This window comes from Osmerus eperlanus, chromosome 16 (genome assembly GCF_963692335.1).
Source record: "Osmerus eperlanus chromosome 16, fOsmEpe2.1, whole genome shotgun sequence".
In the NCBI taxonomy this organism is placed as follows: Eukaryota; Metazoa; Chordata; class Actinopteri; order Osmeriformes; family Osmeridae; genus Osmerus; species Osmerus eperlanus.
This window is the reverse complement of record NC_085033.1, coordinates 14,799,371-14,818,386: the sequence shown is the minus strand read 5'-3', so window position 1 is coordinate 14,818,386 and position 19,016 is coordinate 14,799,371. Positions and strand designations below refer to the sequence as shown.

The following is a 19,016-nucleotide window of genomic DNA, read 5'->3' as shown; positions in this document are numbered from 1 at the left end:
CAAACTAAAACATGAAAACGTCTAAATCTATAACCCCTAGAAAGGACTTTCATAGCTGTTTGGAAAAACAAAGTTCCTCTCTCCAAGATATCAGATGTTCTAGAAAGACCTTGGAGGTGTTCCGATGACACCCCTTCTAACGCTGCTCCTCAGTGAGATCGGTGACGACCGCAGAACTGGTGTAAGTATTCAGGTGAGGGAGGACTGCAGGATGACCGGTTAAAGGTCAGAGGGTCAAAATAAGGAGCATGACAGGGTCCAAGTTGGCCTTGGGTATGACCTCTGACCTTTGTACATGTACCATATGAGACAGAATGAAGTTATATAGTGTAATGGTTTCCCTCTCTCCTAGCTCTCTTCCTATCCCCAGTCCTCCCTCTCTCCTCAGTCCTCCCTCTCTCCCCAGTCCTCCCTCTCTCCTCAGTCCTCCCTCTCTCCTCAGTCCTCCCTCTCTCCCCAGTCCTCCCTCTCTCCTCAGTCCTCCCTCTCTCCTCAGTCCACTCTCCCCCTGTCCTCCCTCTCTCCTCAGTCCTCCCTCTCTCCTCAGTCCACTCTCCCCTTGTCCTCCTCTCCCCCTGTCCTCCCACAGCACACTGACAGGGGAAAGGAGAGATTTACATCATCATAGTGTGTATATAACTACAACAACATTTTTGTTACAGAGTTAAAAGATTTGATCCTAATTAAGTAAAAACAACTAACATCCTGTAAATACAACAAACCAACAGTAAACACATTTAGGGAGGAGGCGCAGTTAGAAAAGTTCAATAAGTTAAAAACAAAATGGCACAGATTCTCAGGCCTGTGACATGGCCACCTCGGAGATGACCTCTGATTGGCTGTCATCATCGGGACAGGTCGTCCAATGAGAAAGTCACAGTCTTGTCTACAGCTCGTCCTTCAGGTTTGAGTCTGTCTCCTCCTCCACCTCTCCAGCTCCCTCCTCCTCCTCTTGCTCCACCTCCTCCTGTTCCATCTCCTCCTGTTCCACCACCTCCTCCTGTTCCTCCTCCTCCTCCATCTCCTCCGGTTCCTCCAACTCCTCCAGTTCCTCCTCCTCCTGCTCCTCATCCACTTCTTGTTCTTCCACCTCCTCCTCCTCTTCTGGCTGTGCCTCCTCCTTGGCCTGGTCTCTCCTGGACACCTCCCCCTGCTCCATCCTCCTCCTCTCCTCCCCCTCCTGGGACTCCTTCATCTTCTTCTCTGGGCCCTGGACGACGACAGCATCATAATCATCATCATCATAATCAATCAATCAACCAACCATGGGCAGGGTGGGTGATGTGGTTACCTTGGTCTGCCCCCAGGTCTCCTCGCCCACCTCCTCAGCCAGCGCAGGGTCGTCTGTGATCAGGAAGTTGTCGAAGATTGTTCCGGACTTTACCTGAGACAAACCACATCAGTCACATCTTTCTGTGATTCTGTCAGATGGTTATATTTCAAAGAGAGAGATAGGAAGGAACAAGTCTGTGGTGTGTAGAGAAAGAGAGATGGAGGGAGAGAGAGAGCGAGTGAGCGTGATAGGGAGAGGGGACGTGGGCGTCGCCCTCCAGTCCAGGTGTGTCTACCTGCCAGAGGTCCAGTCCGATGACCCCCAGGCTGCTGAAGCGGTAGATGTCTGGGTCAGAGCTGAACTCCGGGTTGTCAATCTCAGGGTGCTCCCACTTCCCCCTGTAGGCGGAGTTATCCACCATGCAGGCTTTCCATTCACCCTGAGGAAGCACAAACAAACCAATCACAGTCCAAGACATGGTTACATTAAGTAGCTTGTCCCGTCTGCATGGCAACAACAACATTTACTTTGTAAAGGCAGCTACAGATGATTTTACCAAAAGCAACGTTCAGTATAGGGAGGCTTTCGAACCTGCTACCTACAGTTAAAAGCTCTAACCATTAAGTTTTACCCCTCGCCAGTGCATTATGGAATGTTTCATTTTGCCTACACTTATCTAAAGTGACGTTCAGTACATGGGGGGGATTTAGAACCTGCTACCTACGGGCAAAAACTCTAACCACTGAGCTGTAACCTTCCCCTGTGCACCGGGACATGCTCACCTTGTAGTCGGGGTTGGAGATCATAGGAGGTTCCCATTCTCCATCCATCTCCTCGTCCCAGTCTTCTGGCTTCTTAGCATCTGGGTCCGGGACGTTCTCTGCCTTGTCCCAGCCCTGGACGACAACAATCACTGTCAATTTATGAAAATATCACTTTGCATGTACAGAAATAAGATAAATAATCCTAAACTCCACCCAGGCGTGCCGCCCAACTCATATATGGTTGTGTTTGGGTTCTCCACCCAACACACCAAAACTAACTCAGCACACTACCACAAAAAGCCCCAACTTTAGACTCCACCAAGGCGTGCTGCCCACCTCTGGTTTCTGGTCGGCGGGGTCCTCCACCCTCTCGCGGTCGTCCCAGTCCTGGGGCTTGGTGGCCTGGGGGTCTCTGATGCGGCGCGGGGGCAGGAGTCCCCAGTCCTCCTCCAGACTGCCTCCCTCCACCCTCTGGTTGTCAATCTTCACCTCGTAGCTGTTGTCGGGCCACAGGATCAAGGTGTACAGGTGGGTGTACTCGTCGTCCTGAGACACGAAACAAACAGCCATTCGGAACGTTAGGCATGTGGGTGCTTGGATTGGAGGACGGAACTACAAGCACCACAATTAAGATTCAGTGGCCAGCTGTGGAGCGGCCTCCATATTTGTAGTTCGCAGCTATGGCGCTCTGAGCACAGAGCTACGGATTGGTACCTGCACTCATATACTTCACCACTGAGCTACACTCATCCTCACCTTGCATCTGATGTCCTTGTTGATGAGGTGGTTCTTGTCTTTGTAGTTGATGATCACGTGAACCTTCTTGGTGCTGGGTCCACAGATGTCAGGGCCTGGAGGGAAGACTAGGCTATTATTTAGTACACGCTATTAAACTCTTTATGACTCTCTACAACAACAATATTAAGATGCCTAATGGTTGTTATGTTGAATTTTGTTAGAAATGATCTATGGTGAGTTTGTATTTCTCTATTTACTGTAGGCTAAGTTTACCGTTGTAGAGAGCACGGTCACCTACCAAACATGATGTTGTATCGCGAGTCTCCGTGCATGCCTCTCTGGTCCAGTTCCGCAGGGAACAGCTTGATGTATCCTCCACCACAATCGATGTTCTGCTCGTGTTTGACGGTGAACTGGACCACCAGGGTCTTACCCTCGTTGGAGAAGGGCTCAAACCGGGCCGAGGTGGAATAGAACCGGGCATCCTGGCTCGTCTGCAGGCCTTGGGAGGCAAGAGAGATGGACGGTGGTACGGTTCCGTGTCAGGGTTTGTTGGAAAATAACGGACAATAAATTAAATCATTATTAAACATTGTGTAATAATTTAACGCTGTCACTTAACTGTCAATTGTACAGAAAGGCGACCGCCCCCCCCCCTCTCTCCTCCCTACACCGTAGTGTCTAGCTGCCACTAGTTAGAACGATGAATTATAATTTGTTCTCCGTTGTCTAACTTACCTTTATCTTTTTCTGCATCTCCGTAGAATTTTCCCGCCGTGAGGACCAATTTCCCGTAGTCTGGCCGCTGAGAGGACTCTACCCACCTGCTCGTCCAAGCACCTGACAGCGCATGAAACGGTCTCATGTTAGGGTACTGGCGCACAATGCTCCTTTTAATGACTGGTATATATAGTTAGCTAGTCAGGATTGAGAAAATTAAATGGGCATTGATGGAGAGAAGAGGTCATGACCTGAACAGTGTCAGTTTAATTAGCTGGACAGCTAGTGTAGCCTAGCTACAATCACTATCTCATGTGGTAGCTGGCTAGCTTTACATTTGTAGCTCGCTTTTCAAGGCATGCACACAATTAGCATTAGCGTCATTAGTAGTTTTTAATTTCTATACGCCAACTACAAATTGTAGCGATTAATTTGCTAGGAATGAGGCGTTATCCATCTAGCTTGTATGAGCAAGTATCATTAAGGCAGTGTGACAGTATGCTTTAGTGAATGAATGGGACTCACCGCCATCGTCGAACTGCTCTCTAAAATATACAGCCGGCTCAGCGTTTACAACAACAATCGCACACAAGACGGAGAACACCACAAATTGCATGGTGCTGCGTGCTTACACTCCCGAATCTGATCTGACCGAATTAAAAGATTTAGCATCTCCCGTTACTCACCGACACCCGCCTCCGTCATTCTCCACCAATCACACCTCCACGAAACAAATGTTTGATTGTCATTGGTCGGCCCCGTGAGCCCTGATACGGTCGAAGCAGACTGGCGTCGCCAGATTCATTCATTACGTATTGTGTAAAATAAACTCGACGTTGCTATACGTAAGCAATACCCCTGATTAGATGTAAATTATTTAGCCTAGTCGATTTATACTCATTACCAACCTGTGAGCATTACATGCATTTTTGTTTATGTTTAATGTTGGGGATGTGCCTGTTTCAGTAACCATCCCAATGCAACTTAAAACAAACTGCAAGACACCAGTGCTTTTAAAAATACTGAGTTATTTAATGACAAATTGATATGACAATTGTCATTTTAAGTCATGAGGCAATTACAAAAACCTTTGAAACTGAATTCAAGAACAATTTATTTTTATAACATCTGTTGGAAAAGGCTGTTTGGAAGCACAGGGCCTCAAATGGTCTATCCAAAAACAAGGGAGAATATACAAAATCCACCATCAGCACTGTCTGCTGGTAGCTTAACCTTCACATGAACACCCTTCTTTCTCCAAAGGCAACCAGGACTCATCTCCCCAGTGGACCAACCTGGAAGGGGAACAGGAGAGGAGTTTAGTTAATCATCCTTGGTGCTTTATTTTTTTGTATCTGTGATCTCATTGGTTGACATCAGTATTCTTATAGTCATCAACAACTCAGGGAGAGAGTTCAAGAATTGAATCATCACCCGTCAACCATCCCACTTATATTTAATTCACACCTCGAATGAATAGCTCTGCAGAAATTATGGTCAAGCACGATCAGGCATGAATATTTTGTTTCAGCCACTACAAGGAGCCATTAGCAGAACTTACCCAGTGTCAAGATGGTTAAGAATCCACGCAGCTCACAATCCACTTCATGTCGTTACCAAGGAGACAGAAGGATTTCTGGGAACAGGGATACAAACCATGTAAACAAGGCCAGCTTCAGTCACACTACACACAGTGGAACATAATAGCCTCAGAATAATGGAACGGTAGGGTTATAATCATTGACAGTAATATGGCAGAATCTTTTCATCAGTGGCTATAAAATATTGGAGACTTAAATTAAGAAGCTTAACTCACCCTTCACATGTCAGCTTTCATCTTAGAAGTACCAGGAAAAGTCAGCCATTTTGTCCCTCAACCTGAAGCAAATGGAGGGTGTATATCAACGTACAGTGAAGGAGCAAAACAAGATGGTGAGATGTAGAGGCTGACGGATCAGATAGGAGCGAAAGACAATGCTGCTTTATTCTTCATGGTTTAATCTGCTGAACTATGCGGTCATCATCATCAGCCTCTGAAGAGTTGTTTGGGGTACAATCCTTGACAATATGACGGCAAATCATGAGTTTTAATAGGAGGATTCAAGGACAGACCCGACCAATCATAAGCATACAGGAAGTTGATCTTACCATCCAGTGGTGCTGCAGCTGTCATGACAACAAAGTCGGGGGCCTTCATGCAGAAACTGAAATATAAAACCAAATACACGAATTAGGACGAGATGAGAAAAGATTGGTTAAGCAGGTGAGACTGAGCGCTGACTGGATCAGATAGGAGCGAAAGACAATGCTGCTTTATTCTTCATGGTTTAATCTGCTGAACTATGCGGTCATCATTGCATCAGCGGCAGTTCAAAGACACCAGTAGCATGGAGAAAGGAGGCTGGGCTTACCTTAGCCTTGTTAGCCCTCTGAGCTAAAGCCTAGAGGTTGAGCAGGGGGATCTGGTTTAAAAACCATGGGTCATCTGGCCTGCTCTGCTGATTTGGTTTATCTGAAAGGGAACAACATATTTAATTTCAGATTACACCTGAAAGACTAAGATTGATTATGGCACTTGTAGAGAGTCGTTTCAGTTTATACAAATCCTCTTCACATCGTTTCAGAGAGATTCCCAATGATTGTAAACATCATCAACGGAATGATGCAGACGGAGTCATATCACACTTACTGAGTAGAGCCATCCAGTGACGTCAAGTTAACCCGGTTGGAAAACGCGAATGACCCAAGCGAAGTGCTTTAGCCTTAAAAGAAGAAAAATATAATTCTGTGATTCACACTAAATCAACAACGTGCGTGACACGTTACTGCTAAACCATCAGTTTGAATATTTATCAGAAATGACTTCTGTCCACTACTCTTATTCAAAAAAATCATCATAATGGTTTATGAATCTCCTACTCAATAGAACTAGCGTGGCTTGCAAACATACCTCCGTCATTTCTGCAGCACCCATCCTCGTGTGTGAGGCTACGCCTTTCAAAGTCTGCAAGTAAATCGAAAACAGTTGGGTTTGTATAAGCCTTTCATATTCATCTTCGAACCTTAAACACAACTACGGTGATGAGATCCACGTGCTGTCAGTATAGTTGGCGTTACTTCAGGTTGATTCAGATGTCCCTACCAACGTAATTTTCATCACTTGCAACATGGATCTCTGAGGAAGCTAACCGCGATAGCAAGATGGCATCGATCGGTGAAATGAGCTTCGAAACGCTTTTGTATTTGCTGGAAACACGTTAAAAGCGCAGTTTAAGATTAAGCAATGTGTAATACGAATGATGCCAACCATTCAACTAGCTTGCGACACATCCACAATAGGCACTATCCAAAAGCATTCGTTTTGAGCCAACTTAAATTCACATTTCATAGCTAGCTCATAGGACTGTGCTTGCCTTTTAGCTTGCTTGAAGGTAGACTCTAGCCTAGAGCTAACTTGCTGCTAGCTAAGCTCTAACGTTTAAAAATTCAAAATACAATTCTACAAACGTCATATGAAAACCACCTTTATTGTTAAGTCAAATACGGCAAAAAGGACAAATCCACATACCCATTAATATACTTACACAGTATGTTGGTGCAGATTTTTTTCTTGAACTTCTCCCGAAGAATTCACCGCGTGGAAGAGACTCTGCAACGCGAGCCTTTAGTTCTTATACTGCAACCCCGCTGAATTGTGGGAAATCACCGGACCAATTCAACATGGCTCCTCTCGTTCTTCCTACACCCTATTTCCTAGCTCCCTTCACTCATAAGTAAACACTCATTGATCCAAACTCTATTATGTTTCTATTAGTAGAGTATAGTTACACGTTGTAGATTCCAAATTGATTCCATTATTACATTAGTCTGGTTTGTATGTTATGTGATCATTATGTTTAACAAGTTTAATCTACGCTGTGGTTGTGAAAAAAAGTTTTGAAAAAAATTCTCTCCTCTTCATTTCGCACAACAATTTATTTTCAAAATTTCAAAACTTTTTGTAGAAAATATTTTTCAAATATTTGACATTAGTCTTTTACACTGAGAACACAAGGGGAACAGATTTCCCTGGAGGCCTGAGGAAAGTGATCCCCCCCCCTGTATATTAGAGTCTGGCCATTTATAAAGCAATACAGTGATGCTGGTGATGTATGTTATTGTGATCATTATGTATAGCAAGTTTCATCTATACATCAGTCTTTTACACTGAGAATACAGGGGGAACAGGCCTCAAGCCCTTGAGGCTTGAGGCCTGAAAAAAAAGTTTTGGAAGGTTGACATTTATTTTACAATTAAAAAGGTTATAAAAGGTTGAAACAATGTACTGTACTCATCAATGATGCAAACCTATTTTTGAAAATAATTTTTATTTTCAAAATTTCAAAAATAATTTTTATTTTCAAAATTTCAAAAAAAAATCTAGAAAATATGAACCCCCTTTCCCTCTTGCTTGAAGGGCAGCAACATAGTACATCGTTAATTGTCATTTTGGAAAGATCACCCGAACTCCTCGGGAAAAAACAGCATTTTGTGTGAGAGAGTTTTTTGTTCAGAAGCTCAGCTCAGAAGTTTCCTTTTTCAACAAAAAGCTCAGAACCTCAAAATATTTCTTATCCGCTTCATCATTAGAAAAGATGTTAGTGTCACTGGTTGGCCAGGGGGCAAAGGCAGCAGGAGAAGACGGCGGCAGAGGGTCCCTGGGAGCAGGATGTGTGAGAGAACTAACGTAACTGCTCGCGACCGGAAGACCAGCACACCTCTTGGTCCCTGAGGCGAGCAAGAAAGATTGTTGCCAACCCCTCCCACCCTGGACACACTCTGTTCCATACACTCCCCTCACGCCATAAGAACCGTTTCTTTCCATCCGCACCGATCTTAAATGTACTTTCACTCCTGTCCATAGGAGGCGATAATCATATCATTCCTCTTGTCAACCGGCCACAAACAGACGAAGAAGACTACCAAGATGGCGGCGCCCTACAGTTATACACGGACTTTGAGGATGGTTGAGTAAATTAGCATCTGACATTCAAATCAAACATTAGATATACAACGTTCTGCAATATGTTTACAGAAAGCGCTCAGCGCCTTAGGTCCGCTGTCCCTTTGTTGGCACAAACGACTTTATTGAACGAGACGAGGAACAGTGTAAAACATGGCGCGGCTCTGAGTCGCGTCCACGGGCGACGCCACTTCAATGTCAGCCCCTGCTTATCCGTGAGGTACATTCTGGATAAAGTACGGACGGAGAAACCGCAGCCCCATGTGAAGGTTGAAATCCCCGGGTTGGAGCGCATCACATACGCCGACAGAATGCACTACATCCCCGGGTTGTCGAAGCCCAAGTTCCCGACATGGGAGCGGAGCTATAAAGATCAACAGCACTACAAATGCCCTAAAGCAGAAGACATGCCGCTGTACAAGAAAAAGCCGTGCTATGTATTTCACCAAAGGACGAATGTAGTTGAAGGTAGTGTGTGTGTGTGTGTGTGTGTGTGTGTGTGTGGGTGTAGATGGATGGATGCATGCCAGTGTGTGTGTGTGTGTGAGAGCTAACCCTAACTCCCATCTTCATGTTATTGTGGTGTTACCAGGAGTCAAACAAGCCCTGTGGCTGACCAAGTCCAAGATGATCAAGGGCCTGCCTGCACAAGTACTGTCATTGGCCGATGACCCAGCCAATCAGATACCGAACCAGGACGAGATGGTGCAGAACGCGATCAAACACTCCCGGTTCTGGGACACGACCGAGCAACGGCCCCCGAGACAGAAGTTCTGGTGAGTTGATCATTTTGGTCCAGTAAGATGCGATAAAAAAAAAAAGAAGAAAAAAAGAATTAATTGGGTTTCATTCAGTAGACACACCGGTGGATTCAAATGACTCACGGACAAAGACACACTTTATGATTGAACACAGTCAGCAGGCAAAATAGTTCTGTTAGTACGGTTGTTTACGACCTTTGACCTCTGCTCTCCTCCTCCTCCAGTCTGTCTCTGATGCGTAACCTGCTGCACCTGTGTGGAGGCCTCCAGGTGAGGCACCCTGCTCTGGGCAGGAGGATCCTGGCTGAGAAGTATAGCCCTGTGGCCACCTGGAGCAGAGGTACCGTAGACTTACCTACACCTAGCAACACTAGCATACAGCAGGCCTACCCTATGTCAAAGTCTACTAACCCCTGTAACCAAAACAATGTTACAAGTCTCCCCCCCCTCTCCAGGTGAGGAGTTGTTCCAGGTAAGAGGTCAAAACGGACTGCTTTCGAGCAGCACGGCTCCTCTCCCAGTGCTTGCTGGGAAGGAGGAGGTCCAGGGTACTGTCGACCACACCCTGGAGACGTTCTACCCCCTCTCCCCCACCATCGACCTGTCCATCATCCACCTGTACCAGGAGTCCAACCACACAGGTACTGTACCTGACAGGAAAATATATCCCCCCCCTTTCTCCCTCTCTCTCCTCCCCAGGGTTCAGGAAGGACTATCAGTACCCCCACACCTCTCTCTCCCCTCTCTCTCCCCCAGGCTTCAGGGGGGACTACCCTTACCCACACCCCCACACCCTGTTCTTCATGGAGGACGGCAGCACAGTCAAGCTCCTCGCAGATCAGCTCAGAGCCAAGATGATCATGTTCGCCTTCGGCAATGCCCTAGCACGCGCCCACGCGCTCTACGGGGTAAACATGCGCGGAACCTTTCACCTTTAACCCTATGGATACCCCTAGCCCTGTCTGCCAATACAGTATTGACACCTAGCCCTACATTTCTACTTATGTATTTATGTAATTGCCTAACCTTATACATACACTCAAACTTGCCTACCTATAAATATATAAAACTATCAAACCTTATTCCTAATTGTCTACACTGTATGTATACCTAACAACACCTGCCTATGTATATAGTGTGTATATATATACACCCATATGTATACAGCATACACCTAACCCTGGCAGTCTAGTAAATGAATCTGTCTGACTGTGTCCTCTATCTCTCCTCTTTACGGATGTCTCCCACAACCTCTCATCTCCACCCCTCCTGCCTTCCCCTCCTGCCCTCCTCTCCCTTCCCCTCCTACACCTCCCCTCCCCCCTCCTCCCCCAGAGCGAGGCAGGGGAGCTGGACAGGCCGGTGGTTGTCCAGGCTGTGGGCTCTAACGGTAGGATGTTCCAGTACGTGATCCTGCAGCTCAACACCACCTCGCTGCAGAGTGACCACGGAGCCAAGAACCTGGTGTGGGTGGAGGAGGACCAGGAGCTGTACGACTACGCCAAGATCAGGCCCCTCATACGCAAGAAGGTGGTGCAGGTGAGGGGACACGGAGAGGATCATGCAGACATGACCTGAGGGTGGAGAGCTTACTCTAGTTTATCTGCCCTTACTCCTCTCCTCACCTAACTTGTTCTCTCCTCCTCACCTCACCCTCCTCTCCTCACCCTCCTCTCGGTCTCCTCTCCCTCCTCTCCTCATTCTCCTCTCCCTCCTCACCTCACCCTCCTCTCCTCACCCTCCTCTCGGTCTCCTCTCCCTCCTCTCTCCCTCCTCTCCCTCCTCACCTCACCCTCCTCTCCTCCTCTCGGTCTCCTCTCCCTCCTCACCTCACCCTCCTCTCCTCCTCTCGGTCTCCTCTCTCACCTCACCCTCCTCTCCTCACCCTCCTCTCGGTCTCCTCTCCCTCACCTCTCCCTCCTCTCCTCACCCTCCTCTTGGTCTCCTCTCCCTCCTCACCTCACCCTCCTCTCCTCACCCTCCTCTCGGTCTCCTCTCCCTCCTCACCTCTCCCTCCTCTCCTCACCCTCCTCTCGGTCTCCTCTCCCTCCTCACCTCACCTCACCCTCCTCTCCTCACCCTCCTCTCGGTCTCCTCTCCCTCCTCACCTCTCCTGTCCTCTTCCTCCCCTATCCAGGTGCCGGCTGGCCTGAGTGGCTACCAACCAGAGACCTTCCGGAAGTTTCTCTCCCTCTATTTACACGGAGCTGTGTGAGGTACACAGCAACATAAACAACAAAGATTCATTATTATTATCTGTTTAGGACTTCCTTTTTACTGTTGTTCCTGTCTGTACCATGCGTCAATAAACGAGATATTTCATCCGCCTTCAGTCTTGTGCAATGTGCCATTGTCCTTTGTTACTGTCTAACAGTTCAACAAACGATCTTGTGAACTAAATCATAGCAGGGCTACTAAATCCGCCGACATCAGACAGAACGGATATCTACTGTATATTGGGAGAGATGCGTGGGTATATTTAATATTAATACGCTAAATAAACTGTTTTAACAAAGTTGGCTACGTAATGAATGCAACACTGGACTCCACCCTCCGTAAGTTTCTGGGCGTGGAGTGAACTACATGCCGTCGCTTGCTTGTTCGTCTCCTGTCATAACAAGTAGACCGTGCCCCCGTTCAGTAACCTGCTGCGCTGCTAACTAATGCTATTCGACTACTTCAAAACGTAGGATCGTCGATTTTAAGGTACGCTGATTACATTTACATTTAGTCATTTAGCAGACGCTCTTATCCAGAGCGACTTACAGTAAGTACAGGGACATTCCCCCGAGGCAGTTGGCTGAGCGGACCATTTTAGTCATAGTAACGACGTTCATTTGAGAAAAAAGGCAATAAACTCAAACTCCTGTTTATTGCCTTTCTTCTCAAATGAACGTCGTTACTATTTTAAATGTGTGTTTTAGATAATGTTGTATTAGATCAATATTGAATGGATATAAAATGCAGCTAAAAGTTAGCCAGTGCCTGTACATGCACACGGGCGAACACAGTACAGTCGCCATCACTTTTACTGTGTTTTCCAGTGCTTTGAACGCAACGGTTTCGGCTAGTTCACAAGGGAACCTCGCTTTGATTCACACAGCTGATTTAACGATCCGTGTTCTGCCCTAACCCCGCAGAGCAATCCTTGGAGCCGCATTTTTAGACCGAACACACATCTGGTGAGTCATGTGTGAGGGTCAGGTTCAGCTCAGGAGAACAACCTTAAACACACATACACACACACAAACACACACACTGCCCGGTTGAATCAAAGTCGACTCAAGCCTTTCTCTTGTAGCAGTGCAGGAATGAAATGAGCGCTGGAAAGAGACAGCTCGCACTGCAGAGTAGCCTATAGTCTACGATCAACAACAAACTTGAATTTATAGACGGCACCGACATAGTTGATTGTAAACTAAAATGATGAGGTGGGATGGTGATTCCCTTCCAGAAGCATGAGTTCTGTGGGCCGCTGGGGTGAGGAAGATGAGGAGGAGGAGGAAGAAGAGGAGCACAGCAACCCTACGGAGGTGAAGATGTGTAAGATGGTGATGCCAGGTCACGCTAACCATCGGCATGAGCTCAGCGTCGGACAGCTGCTCAAGTGGATGGACACCACCGCCTGCCTGTCTGGTGTGTGTGTGTGTGTGATGTGTATTTGAGTGTGTGGGTTTGTGCCAGTGTCGGTCAAACATGTCCTAACTCTAAACCACTCATGCATCATGCTCTGCTAGGGACAGTAGTCCAGACAGGATATGACATCACTCTGTTTCCTGTCTACAGCCGAAAGACATGCTGGGTGTCCATGTGTCACGGCGTCTGTCGACGACATCCACTTTGAGCACACGATAGGGTGAGTGTGTGTGTGTGCGCCTGTGTGACTAAGCACACCATAGGGGGAGTGTGTGAGTGTGTGTGTGCGTGTGTGACTAAGCACACCATAGGGGGAGTGTGTCACTTCTGGATTATAAATCATGCCATTTCTTAAGAGGAGGCTCTGATTAGTTGTGTGTGTGTGTTCCCCCACCAGGGTAGGTCAGGTGGTGAACATCAAGGCCAAAGTCAACAGAGCCTTCAACACCAGCATGGAGGTCAGACTCCTGTCCTATCCACACACACACTCACCTATGTACACTTACACACTCACCTATGTACACTTACACACTCACCTATGTACACTTACACACTCACCTATGTACACTTACACACTCACCTATGTACACTTACACACTCACCTATGTACACTTACACACTCACTTACACCTACCTGTGTGTGTGTGTGTGTGAGAGAGCAGGTGGGCATCGTGGTGAGCTGTGAGGATCTGTTCAGCGGGCGTAGCTGGAGGGTGTGCCACGCCTACGCCACCTTCGTCACCCAGCGCTCCGCCACCGGCAAGGTCACACTTACTACGCTATTTATTGATGTTTACAGTTTACATATATACTGTAATATTAACTACTACATGTACAAAAGTCAGATGGAGATCTGTGTGACGAAACTATGTTCTAAATGTGCGAATTTTCATATAGAATTGTAGGCAATGCACTTAACAACAACAAAACAATTATGGGGAAGGGTATTCATTTGGACCCCCCCAATGTCTAAACCATGGTTACGCCCTTGGTGTGACTGTACCTGTGTGTGACTGTACCTGTGTGTGTGACTGTATCTGTGTGTGTGTACTGTGTACCTGTGTGTGTGACTGTATCTGTGTGTGTGTGACTGTATCTGTGTGTGTGTACTGTGTACCTGTGTGTGTGACTGTATCTGTGTGTGTGTACTGTGTACCTGTGTGTGTGACTGTATCTGTGTGTGTGTACTGTGTACCTGTGTGTGTGACTGTATCTGTGTGTGTGTACTGTGTACCTGTGTGTGTGACTGTATCTGTGTGTGTGTACTGTGTACCTGTGTGTGACTGTATCTGTGTGTGTGTACTGTGTACCTGAATGTGTGACTGTACCTGTGTGTGTGACTGTATCTGTGTGTGTGTACTGTGTACCTGTGTGTGTGACTGTATCTGTGTGTGTGTACTGTGTACCTGTGTGTGTGTGCAGGTGCAGCTGAAGCCAGTGCAGCAAGTGAGCCAGAGGGAGCAGGTGGAGCACAGCGTAGCAGCAGAGAGGAGGAGGATGAGACTCATCCATCATGACATCATCAAGGACCTGCTCGCCAACAGAGACCTGCGGCAGGGTCAGAATACCCGTGTGTGTGTGTGAGAATACCCATGTGTGTGTATTTATGTGTGTGTGTGTGTGTGTGAGAATACCCGTGTGTGTGTGTGTATGTTTGTGAGAATACCCATGTGTGTGTGTGTATTTATGTGTGTGTGTAGAGGTGGAGCCCCAGTCCCAGCAGGCGGTGCCAGCAGAGAACACCAGGGTGGAGAGTGTGGAGCTGGTGCTGCCGCCACACGCCAACCACCAGGTCAACACCTTCGGAGGACAGATCATGGCCTGGATGGTCAACGTGGCCACTATCGCTGCCAGGTAACACACACACACATACACACAGAGAAAACACTGTCTCATACACACACACACACACACACACACACACACACACAGAGAATACACTGTCTCATACACACACACAGAAATGACCATCACATAGACATGGAATACTGTAACACACATACACTCCTTCTACCTTCTCTTTACTCTCCTCCCCCTCTCCCCTCCCTCCAGTCGTCTGTCGAACGCCCACCCCACCCTGCGCACCATCGACATGTTCCACTTCAGAGGCCCCTCCCACGTGGGGGACCGACTGGTCCTCAAGGCCATCGTCAACAACGCCTTCAAGCACAGGTGGGGCTGGAGGGGGATGGGAGATGGGTGGGGCACAGGGGAACATAGGGGTGGATAGTTTATATAAAATGTGCTAGAAACACAGGAAAACTGTTCTTTATTTCGGTAAGACTTCATGTGTTTCCTGTATCACAACCCTTTTTGTAAAAATGCATCACCTGATAACAATCTGATCTTCTGATTGGCTTCCTGGTGCTCCTTACCGTGATGTCACAGCATGGAGGTGGGCGTGTGTGCCGAGGCCTACAAGGGGGAGGAGTCTCTCAGACACATTAACTCCGCCTTCATGACCTTCGAGGTGCTGGACCAGCACGGCAAGCCACGCGCGTTACCACGGATACGACCCGAGCCCACGGTGAGTTGGGTCAGGTGACAGGAAGAATGGCTGTACAAACTACTGTATTGAAAGTGATGTTGAAAGTTATAGTTAAAACGTAAATAAATTGTGAATGTACTGTGTTTATATTTATATTTTTGTCTCTCCACCACTTCACCTTTCCTTCCCCCTTCCCTCACCTCTCTCTCCCTCACCCCCCCCCTCACCCCCCAGCATGGGGTGAGGCGTTACCAGGAGGCTATCGCCAGGAAGAAAATTAGACTGGACAGGTGAGCAGCACCTTCACCATTACCATGGTGATCCTGCATGACGAGGGGGGCTGAAACATATGTCTATGGGCTGAAAGATGTGTTTCCATCTCTAACAGGAAGTACATCATTTCCTGTAAACAGACCGAGGTCCCTCTATCTGTGCCCTGGGATCTATCCAATCAGGTACGCAGGAAGGAGGGAACGAATGAACAAATGAATCAACGAATCAAAGAATGCATGAATAAATCCATCCATCAATCAAGGAATAAAAACAAATAAATAAATCAATGAATGTGTGAAATGCACTTGCAAATTAACAAATACAAGCGAGGTGAAGTGAACATGTTAAATATCAGCCAGTAAGTGGTTACCTGTCTGCAGGTGTATCTGAGCTACAACAATGTGTCAGCTCTGAAGGTGCTGGCAGCCAGGAACACCTGGGAGCTCAGCTCTGAGAAGAACAAGGTGAGAGAGAGAGAGAGGGAGGGGGAGGGAGGGAGGGATGAAGGGAGGGAGGGAGGGAGAGAGGGAGGGGGGAGGGAGGGAGGGAGGGAGGGAGGGGAGGGAGGGAGAGATCAGAGGGAGGGGGGAGGGAGGGAGGGAGGGAGGGGGGGGTAGAAAAAGACAGAGGGTACATCTGTGAGTTAAGGTTTGAGTAGAAGGGACTGTAGCCTGGTAACAGTTGGTTCTGAGGAGACCAGATGCACCACAACGGAGGTATGTGGAGTCGTAAACATACAGGACTCTAGTGTGGTGGTGTATTCTGCTCCCCGGGTGTTATAATGTATTGCGCTGTCTCAGGTGAAGCTGTTCACCCTGGAGCAGAAGCGAGCTCTGAGCATCAAGGTGGAGAACCAGGTGGAGGTTCCAGCAGAGAGAGCCTTCACCCTGCTGTCTGACCTCAGCCTCAGGGTCAACTGGGATCCTAACTACCTGTAGGAACACACACACAGTCAAACATACAGACACACTCAAAAACAAATACAAGCATGCATTCCTATCCTACGGTTTCCTCAACAGAAAGTGTGAGCTGATTCGCCAGGTGGACGATGATGACTTCCTGTATCGAGTGGTGACTCCCTCGGTGGGTCAGGACAGAGTCGGAGCTCTCCCAGCCAATCAAGGAGGTGGTGGGATGAGCCCAGCCAATCAGGGAAGTGGTGGGATGAGCCAGGAGTTCATACTGCTGGCGTCAAGGAGACGACCCTGCGACGAGGGGTGAGAGGGGAGGGGGGGAGAGGGGGAACAGGTGACAGGAGGGGAAGAAAAGTGGGTCTTCCTATGTGTGAGAGAGAGTGAGTGTGAGTGTGTGTGTCTACCCTCCCTGACCCTGGTGTGTGTGTGCATGTCTACCCTCCCTGACCCTGGTGTGTGTGTGTGTGCATGTCTACCCTCCCTGACCCTGGTGTGTGTGTGTGTGTGTGCATGTCTACCCTCCCTGACCCTGGTGTGTGTGTGTGTGCATGTCTACCCTCCCTGACCCTGGTGTGTGTGTGTGTGCATGTCTACCCTCCCTGACCCTGGTGTGTGTGTGTGTGCATGTCTACCCTCCCTGACCCTGGTGTGTGTGTGTGTGCATGTCTACCCTCCCTGACCCTGGTGTGTGTGTGTGTGCATGTCTACCCTCCCTGACCCTGGTGTGTGTGTGTGTGCATGTCTACCCTCCCTGACCCTGGTGTGTGTGTGTGTGCATGTCTACCCTCCCTGACCCTGGTGTGTGTGTGTGTGCATGTCTACCCTCCCTGACCCTGGTGTGTGTGTGTGTGCATGTCTACCCTCCCTGACCCTGGTGTGTGTGTGTGTGCATGTCTACCCTCCCTGACCCTGGTGTGTGTGTGTGTGCATGTCTACCCTCCCTGACCCTGGTGTGTGTGTGTGTGCATGTCTACCCTCCCTGACCCTGGTGTGTGTGTGTGTGCATGTCTACCCTCCCTGACCCTGGTGTGTGTGTGTGTGCATGTCTACCCTCCCTGACCCTGGTGTGTGTGTGTGTGCATGTCTACCCTCCCTGACCCTGGTGTGTGTGTGTGTGCATGTCTACCCTCCCTGACCCTGGTGTGTGTGTGTGTGCATGTCTACCCTCCCTGACCCTGGTGTGTGTGTGTGTGTGCATGTCTACCCTCCCTGACCCTGGTGTGTGTGTGTGTGCATGTCTACCCTCCCTGACCCTGGTGTGTGTGTGTGTGTGTGCATGTCTACCCTCCCTGACCCTGGTGTGTGTGTGTGTGTGCATGTCTACCCTCCCTGACCCTGGTGTGTGTGTGTGTGTGCATGTCTACCCTCCCTGACCCTGGTGCGTGTGTGTGTGCATGTCTACCCTCCCTGACCCTGGTGTGTGTGTGTGTGCATGTCTACCCTCCCTGACCCTGGTGTGTGTGTGTGTGCATGTCTACCCTCCCTGACCCTGGTGCGTGTGTGTGTGCATGTCTACCCTCCCTGACCCTGGTGCGTGTGTGTGTGCATGTCTACCCTCCCTGACCCTGGTGTGTGTGTGTGTGCATGTCTACCCTCCCTGACCCTGGTGTGTGTGTGTGTGTGTGCATGTCTACCCTCCCTGACCCTGGTGTGTGTGTGTGTGTGTGCATGTCTACCCTCCCTGACCCTGGTGTGTGTGTGTGTTCCTCCCAGGGATGCGTATGTGGTGGCTCTGCGCTCGGTCAGCCTGCCCTCCAGCCCCCCCTCAGAGGCCTGTCACCAGGGGGAGGTGCTCTGTGCCGGCTTCACCATCCTGGAGCTCACTGCCTCCAGCTCCCTGGTACTCACACACACACACTCTCTCTCACACACACACACTCACACAGGTACAAACGAACACAAAATAGCAAATCATTTCTCATCGGTTTCTCCTCTGATCCCTATCTTCTCTCACTCTTTACCTCCCTCCCTCCCTCCCCCTCTACCCCTCTCCAGATATGTTACTATAACCAGGCATCTCCAGAGGTGTTACCCTACATCTCTACAGACATCGCTGGACTCTCCTCCACTTTCTACCAGACCTTCTGCTCCTGCAGCCAATACCTGACCAGGAACCGAGACAGCCCCGCCCCCTAGCCCTGGACCACGCCCCCTCCTCACCCTGCCTACAGGGACAGCATAGCTGACTCTCCCCTCCCTCCCTCACCCATATCTCTCTACCCTCTCTCCTCCCCCACCCACACTTCCTACTACATTTGTATTGAGAACTGATGAGGATAATGTTTAATTAACAAAACTCGGTAGTCAGCAATCAATAGGTACTGTCATGGTTTCTATGGCACATGTTCATTGGGATTTGGTCAGTGTGTAAAGGGCATTGTTATAACTGCCGTTTTTATATTTTTACAGATGAACGGCGAGATTAAAAGAAAATACACTATGGAATT

At 48.5% G+C, this 19,016-nt stretch overlaps 3 protein-coding genes, 1 long non-coding RNA gene and 4 other non-coding genes across 11 annotated transcripts; 2 read left to right on the top strand and 6 right to left on the bottom strand.

The window, feature by feature from the left end:
- Positions 1-534: 534 nt before the first annotated feature.
- On the bottom strand, positions 535-4,200 carry LOC134036221 (calreticulin-like). Its single transcript, XM_062481052.1, has 9 exons — positions 4,021-4,200; positions 3,514-3,615; positions 3,074-3,277; positions 2,794-2,888; positions 2,374-2,583; positions 2,056-2,169; positions 1,569-1,712; positions 1,292-1,384; positions 535-1,210 (listed from the first exon to the last, which is right to left on the bottom strand). The coding sequence occupies exons 1-9, from the start codon at positions 4,109-4,111 to the stop codon at positions 887-889; spliced, it is 1,377 nt and encodes a 458-aa protein (XP_062337036.1). The 5' UTR covers positions 4,112-4,200; the 3' UTR covers positions 535-886.
- A 346-nt stretch (positions 4,201-4,546) lies between these two features.
- On the bottom strand, positions 4,547-7,140 carry LOC134036279 (uncharacterized). Of its 2 annotated transcripts, none has more exons than XR_009932399.1 (8): positions 7,080-7,140; positions 6,446-6,499; positions 6,179-6,257; positions 5,907-6,007; positions 5,644-5,699; positions 5,312-5,373; positions 5,057-5,131; positions 4,547-4,790 (listed from the first exon to the last, which is right to left on the bottom strand). It is a non-coding gene; the product is annotated as an uncharacterized LOC134036279 (long non-coding RNA). The 2 variants fall into 2 exon arrangements; XR_009932400.1 differs by having other exon boundaries at positions 6,185-6,257.
- LOC134037181 (small nucleolar RNA SNORD47) lies at positions 5,201-5,272 on the bottom strand. The gene has a single exon (XR_009932506.1). It is a non-coding gene; the product is annotated as a small nucleolar RNA SNORD47 (small nucleolar RNA).
- Positions 5,436-5,531, bottom strand: LOC134037169 (small nucleolar RNA snR60/Z15/Z230/Z193/J17). The gene has a single exon (XR_009932495.1). It is a non-coding gene; the product is annotated as a small nucleolar RNA snR60/Z15/Z230/Z193/J17 (small nucleolar RNA).
- Positions 5,773-5,861, bottom strand: LOC134037170 (small nucleolar RNA snR60/Z15/Z230/Z193/J17). The gene has a single exon (XR_009932496.1). It is a non-coding gene; the product is annotated as a small nucleolar RNA snR60/Z15/Z230/Z193/J17 (small nucleolar RNA).
- Positions 6,584-6,666, bottom strand: LOC134037182 (small nucleolar RNA SNORD74). The gene has a single exon (XR_009932507.1). It is a non-coding gene; the product is annotated as a small nucleolar RNA SNORD74 (small nucleolar RNA).
- Positions 7,141-8,417: 1,277 nt separating the features above from the next.
- Positions 8,418-11,590, top strand: mrpl37 (mitochondrial ribosomal protein L37). Its single transcript, XM_062481062.1, has 7 exons — positions 8,418-8,965; positions 9,090-9,273; positions 9,483-9,598; positions 9,714-9,899; positions 10,015-10,166; positions 10,594-10,797; positions 11,396-11,590. Exons 1-7 carry the CDS (start codon positions 8,560-8,562, stop codon positions 11,471-11,473), a joined length of 1,326 nt encoding a protein of 441 aa, XP_062337046.1. The 5' UTR covers positions 8,418-8,559; the 3' UTR covers positions 11,474-11,590.
- Positions 11,591-11,743: 153 nt separating this feature from the next.
- On the top strand, positions 11,744-19,014 carry acot11a (acyl-CoA thioesterase 11a). 3 transcript variants are annotated; one of them, XM_062481060.1, is made up of 16 exons: positions 11,744-11,964; positions 12,716-12,894; positions 13,045-13,114; positions 13,292-13,352; positions 13,557-13,658; positions 14,317-14,452; positions 14,595-14,748; positions 14,947-15,066; positions 15,283-15,421; positions 15,617-15,672; positions 15,771-15,837; positions 16,036-16,119; positions 16,456-16,589; positions 16,675-16,872; positions 18,283-18,409; positions 18,565-19,014. In XM_062481060.1, the coding sequence occupies exons 2-16, from the start codon at positions 12,717-12,719 to the stop codon at positions 18,703-18,705; spliced, it is 1,767 nt and encodes a 588-aa protein (XP_062337044.1). In that variant the 5' UTR covers positions 11,744-11,964; position 12,716; the 3' UTR covers positions 18,706-19,014. The 3 variants fall into 3 exon arrangements, with proteins under 3 accessions (XP_062337044.1, XP_062337043.1, XP_062337045.1); XM_062481059.1 differs by having other exon boundaries at positions 11,746-11,964; positions 12,713-12,894; XM_062481061.1 differs by lacking the exons at positions 11,744-11,964; positions 12,716-12,894 and having other exon boundaries at positions 13,046-13,114; positions 13,297-13,352.
- The last annotated feature ends 2 nt before the right edge of the window (positions 19,015-19,016 follow it).